Genomic DNA, 9,756 nt, shown 5'->3' on the forward strand with positions numbered 1-9,756 from the left:
AAAAAAAAAAAAAAAAAAAAAAAAAAAAAAAAAATTAAAAAAAAAAAAAAAAAAAAACAGAAACAGAGAGGAAAGGGGGAGGAGCGTGGGGGGTGGGGTTAAGGCGTTGAGGGGGCTGGGCATGCAATGGCAGTTTTTTCGTCGTACAGAATCGTCAGTCTGCTACTGTGTGCCTGAGGACTGTTGGAGTGTTGGAAAGAAAGGTGGGAAGGAAATACCAAGGCGGTATCGTCTCTGCAAATGTACGACTACAGCTCAAAAAAAGCATGCTTAAAAAAGGAAAATACTAATTTCACTCCCAAATTCTTTTTTTAAACCTTGCACTCTCAAATTCTATTATCAACTTTTACTCTTTCACACACACAAAATAGTAATGATATTGACATTTTTTTGGAACTCATAGGACGAAGATAACCCATCATTCATTATTCCGTCATGGAATAAAAATGAAGAAGTACAAAATTGGAGTACATGTAGTAGACCTCGCGAAAAAATAGTTAAAAATAAATTTAAATTATGTAAATTTGGTATTTAGTTGGCATGAATTGTAATTCAATAAAAGTAAAAACTACCGTGTTTGATTGGAAATTTGGAGCAATTCCCTTAACTCAATAAATTGTAATTCATATATCCCCATATGTATTGCAATTTCGAGTGGGAAGGAAATGGAAAAAAATAAAAATTGCTCATTATTAATTATTATTATTATTATTATTATTATTATTATTATTATTATTATTATTATAATAATCGCTCTGTATTACGTAATAACATTTTAGTCTTTATATCACTTCTTTATTTCACCTTATTCTTTTCTCATCAAATTACAATTATTTCCCACAATAATTCCATTCTCCAAACCAAACGGCCGGGAGGAGTTCTACTATATAGATTTCATATTTCTACTCCCTCATTTTTATTCTTTGTTGTGACAATTCAAGATAAATTATATTTATACTCTGAGTCCCAGTGAAAATGTCAACATTCAAATTTTGAGATGAATACAAGTTAGGAGGAGATGTAATATTTTCCTATTTTAAGTAGGATTCACTTTTGATTATGGGTTTTTTTTTTAAAAAAAAATTGAAAGGAGGGAGATACCCATTTTATCACTTTTGATTATGGTTTGAGTGTTCTTATATATATGCGTAATTTATTTCTTAATTTGTATCTAAAAATTTTGTCATTTGGTTTTCAAAAAAAAAAAAAAAATTGTCATTTGACTAGGTATCTATCATTTGATCAATACTCTACTGGATTGACTATGTTAGTAAAACCATATGCTTATTAGTTTGTCTAGCAAGCAAATATGTCTCGAAACGGATCAAGTTTACCGTTTGAGACTTATATACTCATAAAATTTAAGTCTTTTCGAATAATAATACTTGTCTGAAAGATTGACCGACACTGAGGTTTGAACTTACCCCTTCCACATAGATATGTAATCGGGTACCACTAGACCACAAGGTCATTGGCATATGAACATATATTTAATTGTATTAGAGTCCGTAATACTCAAAATGTAATTATTGTTTCTAATATCACATTCAACAAGTGTGAAGGTTACAAAATAAAGTGTCATTAGTACTATTAATTTCACATCTCTCGTATATATTTTGGCAAAAACCTTTAAACCAAGTGTCGATACTGTTGTTACATTTTATAATGCGGGCACTCCAACCGCACATGTGTGTCTAAAAAAGTTTAAAATTTATGACATAATGTAGGGAAAAAAAAAAGAGAATAACAATCACAATTAAACTATTAACTTTTAGATACAATAATTATTATTCACCCAGATAGTAACAAATTTCTACTTCTCTTGCTGCAAATTGCCTTCTTGACCATTGGAAGGTATATATATCTTATTAAAATAATAATAATAATCCCATCAAACTTTAAAACATATTGAGATGTGGAGCTCTGATCTTTTGTGGGCAAATTAAATGAGTTAGAATTTAATTTTTTATTTTTTATTTTTTGGTTTAAATGCTGGCAAATTAAACGACCTTTAGATGTGGTAGTTAGGATTCGCGCAACTAGATGCCGTAAGTTCCGTAACAAAGAAAGTAGGCTTACTTGCATGGTAATGTTGATCGTGCGTGCGTGCAGGATAAACAGAAATATACATTGACTCTTTGTGCTCTGTCATGATTGCTTGACTGCTTTTATTGATTATTTGACTGGTTGCTATTCATCATGATTACTAGCTAGCTAGCTATCTCAAAACTGGGTTAAAATTTTCTCCATTAATCCAGAATAGTTCATCGCGTACAACCAAGCTACGGGTGGGGATGATGGGGTTAAGATGAGAAAATGAATTTGGTTACAATTGGATACAAAATACGACAGGGATGGGAGTAGCATGCATGAGATGGATGAGATCAGCAGATGGAGATTGAGATGTATGGATCCCTAGAAGGGGTAGGGGTAGCACATCTAACAACACTGATGAAGAGTTCCTCCTCACAAGGTATCCAGAATTTGGAGTCAGCACCCAAATCATATACTTGTTCTTCCTGAGTTCGATCAAGCAATGCCTTGAACAGTGGGTGGTTGAGCAACCCAATTTTGATTACAAACCTTTTCTGGTATTCCCCAACATACACTACAAAATGGCCCTTGGGAACATCCTTGGGGATTCTTACTTTTTCATGCACTGATGCTGATGCCCAATTCCAACAACCACATTTGCAGCACCATTCATCAGTACTGCCTGCAAGAGGTTTGACTCTGCTATCAATCTTCTGCAATAATCTGTTTAAGCATGCCTTGAAAATTTTTTGCTGCTTCATGATTCCTAGCTAGCTAGCTTCCTTATATCAGATCAGATGAAGATATGATATATATATATATATATATATATATGATGTACACGTACGCACAGTTTGAATTGAGCTAGGGACAGAGAGGTAAAGGGCATTGACTGTACGAAAGCAGGAGAGGTTTATATAGGAGTTGGAGGGCGGATAAGTGAATGTTTGACAGCATGCATGTTCATTAAATAATGAAACTAAGTAAGTTTAACTAGTCTGCATCAGTACTTGATGTATGTTCCCATGCTGTTGTACGAACATGAAGTGCAATTATATATACTATAACTTCTAATAAGCTGGATCAGAGAGTGGAGATCGAGGAAAATTAATTAAATTAAAGATGATAGATAGATTCCAAAGCTTAGGTTGACCCACTGCACCCACCCCACATATGGAGAATGGTGCAGGCAGGCAGATAAGATATGAAAGATGAAGGCCAGGCCAGGGGATAAGCTAGCTAGCATCTTGGGCAAAGTGCAGTGCCCATTATATTGCCCAGTTAAAGATGTATGTCATATATGCGCGCTGTCATACATTATACATGTCTTGAATTGGGATGGAGCTGAGATAGCCGGACCGGGGAAGAGGAGTGGGAAGTGGGGGCTTAGCTTTAAATCTTCAATATTTCTGCGGGCTACTCCATATATCACCATTCAAATCATGCATATGTCAAAATCATGAATGACGACAGATACTACCTCAGCTCATTGGTATCCTAGGATGCTTTTATATATGCACTTTACTTAAATAAAGTAGATCCATCAGAGCACTAGATCAAGCATCATATCATCAAAGTAATCTCGAATTTAATGCTGCAGCCTGCAGGTGTTCATAATTTAATTAATTTGCTTAGGGAGTAAAATACATTAATTATTATATTTAAAAAGCAATTCATTTATTCTATTTCTACTTTGGTAAAGTAGCCATTTCGTATTTATTTCTAGCAGGTAGCAGCTGGTTGTGAATTGGTGAATATATGATAATAATATAATTGATGATTATCCATTTTTTGGGTCAATGCATGCAGATCAGAAGATTGCAGGAGTTGAGTACTGTACTGTCCGTACTGTGACACCTTATGTAGGCACATAACTCCTGCACTGTACTGTCTCCAGATCAGATTATTATAGTAATTTCCCTAACTCCTCCAATCCTCCCATCCAATCGCGTCGTCGTATGTGAGAAAGATCAAAGATCCATGCATGGCCGGCCTGGACAAATTAAATAATCACACTCCCTAGCTAGCTACTCATTCAATTAATTATCTCTGCACTGCACCCAAAAAAGATTTTTGTGTTGGTTTCATTAAAATCAAGAATTCCCAGCTCCCCGCCCTATATTATTGCTAGCTAAACTCAATCTACATCAAGTGAATTTTTCTTTGTTACATATACTTGCCAGATGTTAGAAAGATATAATCAGCATATTATAAAAAGTTACATACATATTATAATTGCGATCCTCTATCCAACATATCATGTATATATTCATCCTCCATAGACACGTAGTACCCAAGTGCATCTTTACTTTAATTTGATGGTTGGGAAAACAGAATTCCTCAATTCATTTGATTTCATCATCATTCTACTATTTGTGCTAGCTGAGTAGCTGGTGGATAAAAAGGAAAAATAAAATAAAATAAAAAATAGAACAAGTGGACCGCCGGGTAAACAATATATCCTTGGTAGTCAACGAATGGAACCCATGCAGTGCAACACATGGGGCTGTCGTGCCACCTACGGGCATGGATATTTTGGAGCACAACCACACAAGTCGGTGTCTTAATTAAGGAAACTCTAGCTGCACTGCACTGGAATTTTCTTTTCGATGGGAACTATACAGAAATTAACTATTCTTATTTTATAGGAATTCAGTTTGATTAAAATATGTATATTTTCTTATGCACGCATTTTAATTAATTTCCTCTCCTAGATTTTGTACCTAATAATTATATACATTATAATATGTAACATATAAATTAAATACTCCTTATGAGATTACAAAATAAATACATACTTTACCTAAAGTGATTTGTTTCCTTGTTGTAATCTTTTACATGAGATCAAAAGACGAGTTTTATATATAGCGTGCGTTCGTAAATAAAAGAGTATGAACTATTGACTTTCTTAATTTGAATTGATCAGTTATAAACAATTTAAACTATTTTATCTCACTGTGAATTAGGGTCATAATACGAGGTTTATTTCGTGCACACTCTTGACGATTGTTAATAAGAGCGAGTAATTAACAAATTTAATTTGAACGAATTAGTTATGAACAATTTAAGTTGATTTATTTTTGTGTGATCATTTGTCATGTAGAATCATACTTCATAATATGATATTAATTTAATTTACATTTTTTTTTATTAACCATACGTTACTATGAATTTCTCTTGTAATTCAAAATAAAAGAGTATGGACTAGCGTGTAAATGGCTTCAAGTTACGAAACCATTAATTATACCGTATTGACTCATTCTCAATGACTCGACGCTTTTGTAACAGACCACTTGGCCCCAGATTCAATGCTCTCATTACTCAGGCTTTAATTATGCGTGAATAATTTTTTTTAAAAACCTTTTGTATCTACGTGGCTACCGTAATTTCCTGGCGTATAATGGTTACCTTTGTTTGATTAGCGGACTTTGTCTTGTTGCCGTGTGTGGACTTTTTTCTCACTGTTGGCCAACCAAGTCTTTGTTCTTGACTTGCAGCTGAGGAGGCTACTTTGGGCTCTGAGTTTTCTCAAAAATGATCAAAGACTGAACCTTTATTTGGTACTTGGTGAGTTCAGCTTGCCAGAAGTCAATCCTTGCATTCAGTTCACAAGCACAAAGGTGAGTTTTTCTTAGTTTAGAGAGACCCCAAGTTGATATTTTTCTTAGATTTGAGGAACTACTGGTCTCCCAAGACTACGATGTGGTTGAATTTGGTTCCTTTTGAGCCTGTGGGTCAGTATTATTGTGTCTTCACCCCTTTTTGTTTATCTTATACATCTTGCACTACCTGAACCAATTCTATATGAGGAAAATGGAATCTTGTATAGGGCTTTGTAAAGATGGTGTTTCACCCCTTCATTTTTCACTCAGTTTAGCTCTACTGTTGACTATAACAGAGATTTTTATGGAAAATATGCCTCTAGAGTTTTCAGGTTATAATTTTATGAGATTATTTGCATGTATTGGCTGCTTAACTATCTTAATTATGCATATAATAATCCCTCCTTGTCTTATGAAAGCTCAATTGGGATTTCCTATTCATGACTGTTATTGATGTTCTTTCTGTTATATGACATGCTTGAAATCTAATGTGAAAATGATATGGCATGCCTTACTTTACTAAAGTTGTATTCTTGAATCAGAATCTGTATTGACGGTACCCTGGCTTGTTGATGACCATGAGGTGTTTTCTATTCCACAATGATGAAAAGGATGAAGAACCAAAGATAGTGAAGTCAACTCCTGTCCTCTCATCCTGTTCTGGCTTTTCTGATCATGATGTGAGGCAGTCTAATCTTGAATCTAGCTCTCAAAATGCGTCAGATACTAGTACAGAGTCCAGGGGAAGGACTCAATTTCCAAGTATGAGTGAGAGGCCATCCAATCTAAGGGATTTTTCATTCTCAGAATTGAAATCAGCAACGAAAAATTTTAACCGTTCAACCAAGATTGGGGAGGGAGGATTTGGGTCAGTGTATAAGGCAACAATCAAGAATTCTGAAGATCCAGCTAGTAGAGTTGATGTGGCTGTAAAACAACTTAGTAGAAGAGGACTGCAGGCAAGATATTTTCACCTATCTCTTTCCTTGGTGTTTTAATTATAATGTAAAACAACTGCCACTACTTTGAGATGCTATGATTTCTTGTAAATCTTGTCATAAAACTTAAACGTTTGTTTGGTATTTGTTTTTATTTGTCTAGTTCAACAGTCAGCTCATAATGCAAGCTTTACATTTCAGTTTCTCTGAAGGGTTTTGAAGATTGGACTTTAACCTGCATCTTTCCCAACTTGGATTAGTATTCAAATTGTTACTGTCAGTCTAGTTCATATCGCAAAACTGGCATTTTACTGCATCTAGTCTATATAATTATCTACTGTCCCGTTTTATAATTCAGGGACACAGAGAATGGGTCACAGAAGTGAATGTCCTTGGCGTGGTTGAACATGAAAATCTTGTGAAACTAGTTGGGTACTGTGCAGAGGATGATGAGAGGGGAATCCAGCGGCTTCTTGTGTATGAATATATGCCTAACAGAAGTGTGGAAAACCATTTGTCAGCTAGATCAGAAACACCTCTCTCCTGGGCAATGAGGTTGAAAATAGCTAAAGATGCTGCTTGTGGCTTAGCATATCTACATGAAGGAATGGATTTTCAGGTGTTCTTTCTTTTTCTTTATGATGTTCATTAATTATTTTTTTTTCCATATATAGCTGTACTTGTAAGTTTCTTCATATATATCTTATTTCTTTGTTCAATAAAGTTTTTGTTTATTAACATCAAACATATGAGCTTCTAATGGTCTATATCTCCCAACTCCCTTTGCTACCCGTCTGTCTCTGCTGAATGAAGTCATTGGTGAAATAAGCTACCTTCCTGGACCTGACTCTCTCTCTCTTTTTAAACTGTAGATTATTTTCAGAGATTTCAAATCTTCAAATATTCTCTTAGATGAGCAATGGAATGCAAAGCTCTCGGACTTTGGGTTAGCTAGGCTCGGCCCTCAAGAAGGACTGACTCATGTCTCAACTGCAGTAAGCTTCCATAATAAAATTGGCCTACCGTCTTCGTATTTATTTGTCTCCTTTTGGTTGACATACTACTAAGCAGTAGCTATGGAACCAAGAAAGGGGCCGTGGAAAAGCTTTTTGCATATATCATGCTAGCTACTGCATCCTACATATTAAGCTAGCAACGTAACTGCACTTGGAAAGTGGAAACTAGGTTTGCTTTAGAACATAAATGACTTTTATTCGATGTCTCTTGCAACTTAGCTCATGAAAATTCCCTCAAAATCTTCAGACGCTTAAGGAAATATTCCTCTTTATCCTAACATGCAGTTGTTTGAGCATAACATCCTCTTTTTTTTATCAGGTAGTTGGTACTATGGGATATGCTTCTCCTGAATATGTTCAAACTGGTCGGCTCACATCCAAGAATGATGTGTGGAGCTATGGAGTCTTTCTTTATGAACTCATCACAGGAAGACAACCATTGGATAGGAATCGCCCCAGGAGTGAGCAGAAACTCTTAGAATGGGTAAAGCCACATCTGTCAGATTCCAAGAAGTTTCGACAGATCATAGACCCTAGGCTTGACGGTAATATCTTAAAGTCTGCCCACAAGCTCTCTCTCGTTGCAAACCGCTGCTTGGTCAGACACCCCAAGACACGACCAAAGATGAGTGAGGTTCTAGACATGGTAAACAAGGTTTTAGAAGCATCAACTGGAATGGGGGATCCTCGTCCATCTATAGTTCATTCGGACCCAATTTCAACAAAAGATGAAGTTGATAGAAAAGGCAAACGAAGGATAACTGATATGAAAGTTGGAGATGGTAGCTGGTTAGTTCGAATTTGGTCTTTAAAACAGCTGAAAACCTGCTGACTGCCGCATTTACATGACAGAAAAAGAACTTACAGAAGAATCTTTTAGGATAACATGAAGAATTGTGTTCTAGCCATAGTCATAATTGTTGTTTGCTGCTCTCTGTAAATGGGTTTCAGTTTTCCATTGCTTTCTACAAGCAAGAAGTATTGTTTGAGATGACAAAATTAAAGTTGTTAACAAATCTGCATTTGTGTTGTTTCTTTGTATAATGAACTGCATTGTAAGTAAATCTTGAAAGGCAAATTTGGCAGTCTGAAATGTATTCATGTTGGTGATTTTATCCATAAATGTCTAATCTATTGCAATCTAAAGCTGGAAAGACTGCCAAAAGTGGCCATTGCATCCACTTCTGTTACTTCCAGATATGGAAATGAAACATATGGATTCGACCTGCAATCTGATTTTAACTTATCATTAAGCATTGCTCTGATATCTAGAAAAGTTCATATAATAATAAACATGAAATATATGGAAAAGCATGTAGGTTTATTCTGCAAATTCTTTTCATTCTTTCTAATTAAGATACTACATCTCACTTTCCTTGATCGAGTCTTCCTCTTCTAGGCCAAGCCCACAATCTTTTATCCTCTTAGTGCCCCTAATGATCGATTTGCCTATCTTGTATTGGACTAGCCTGTTGGTGGCCTAAGTTCGACACCCTCACACCCATATGCATATGTAGTACTATTTGTAATGATGACATCCATCTAACTGTATTTGTAATTATTACTCACCAAACACATCTCTTCAGCGTGACTAAGATATCAACTTTTGTTACGCAAAAACTTAAACGAAAAGGAATCTATTGACGTACTTACGTAATGATGAAATACATCTAATTATATTTTTAATAATCACGAGCTAAGCTCACATCTTCAGCATGACTACATATACTTTCTTCTCTGCAAAAGTCTTAATCGAGAAGGAACCTACCAACGTGCTTACGTAACGTTCACACTAAGCTCACATCTTTAGCGTGACTGCATATATTCTCTTTCTACTCTGTAAAGTCTTAATCGAGAAGAAACCTACTAACTAACATGCTTATGTCATGATGACATACATCCAACTGTGTTTCGAATAATTACTGACTAAAGTTCACATCTTTAACGTGACCGCAGAAGACTAAACAACCAACTCTTCTTGTCATCTTGCACTCATTTATTTTCCATTCACCCAAATATATATATATATATATATATATATATATATATATATATATATAAGAGGTAGTATTCATCTTTTTGTATGAATGTGTCTTTATTGATACTCCGTAAATTTTATTTCAAAATACTCTTCTTCTTTTTTATTTGTAAGGAAAATACTCTTTT

At 35.0% G+C, this 9,756-nt stretch overlaps 2 protein-coding genes across 2 annotated transcripts; one reads left to right on the forward strand and one right to left on the reverse strand.

Moving 5' to 3' along the window:
* Positions 1 to 2,384: 2,384 nt before the first annotated feature.
* Positions 2,385 to 2,795, reverse strand: LOC116006732 (auxin-responsive protein SAUR50-like). The gene has a single exon (XM_031247222.1). It carries the CDS (start codon positions 2,793 to 2,795, stop codon positions 2,385 to 2,387), a length of 411 nt encoding a protein of 136 aa, XP_031103082.1.
* Positions 2,796 to 5,462: 2,667 nt separating this feature from the next.
* LOC116007237 (serine/threonine-protein kinase PCRK1-like) lies at positions 5,463 to 8,709 on the forward strand. The gene is made up of 5 exons (XM_031247862.1): positions 5,463 to 5,654; positions 6,179 to 6,595; positions 6,933 to 7,193; positions 7,447 to 7,569; positions 7,910 to 8,709. The coding sequence occupies exons 2-5, from the start codon at positions 6,209 to 6,211 to the stop codon at positions 8,420 to 8,422; spliced, it is 1,284 nt and encodes a 427-aa protein (XP_031103722.1). The 5' UTR covers positions 5,463 to 5,654; positions 6,179 to 6,208; the 3' UTR covers positions 8,423 to 8,709.
* The last annotated feature ends 1,047 nt before the right edge of the window (positions 8,710 to 9,756 follow it).

Source organism: Ipomoea triloba, chromosome 15 (genome assembly GCF_003576645.1).
Source record: "Ipomoea triloba cultivar NCNSP0323 chromosome 15, ASM357664v1".
NCBI lineage: Eukaryota > Viridiplantae > Streptophyta > Magnoliopsida > Solanales > Convolvulaceae > Ipomoea > Ipomoea triloba.

What these genes read in the sequence shown, in the direction of transcription:
- LOC116006732 (XM_031247222.1), bottom strand. Translation starts at nt 2,795, where the DNA reads ATGAAGCAGCAAAAAATTTTCAAGGCATGCTTAAACAGATTATTGCAG.
- LOC116007237 (XM_031247862.1), top strand. Translation starts at nt 6,209, where the DNA reads ATGACCATGAGGTGTTTTCTATTCCACAATGATGAAAAGGATGAAGAA. An exon ending in ATGAAGGAATGGATTTTCAG is followed by an intron (nt 7,194 to 7,446) that starts GTGTTCTTTCTT and finishes TTTAAACTGTAG; the next exon opens with ATTATTTTCAGAGATTTCAA. An exon ending in TGACTCATGTCTCAACTGCA is followed by an intron (nt 7,570 to 7,909) that starts GTAAGCTTCCAT and finishes TTTTTTTATCAG; the next exon opens with GTAGTTGGTACTATGGGATA.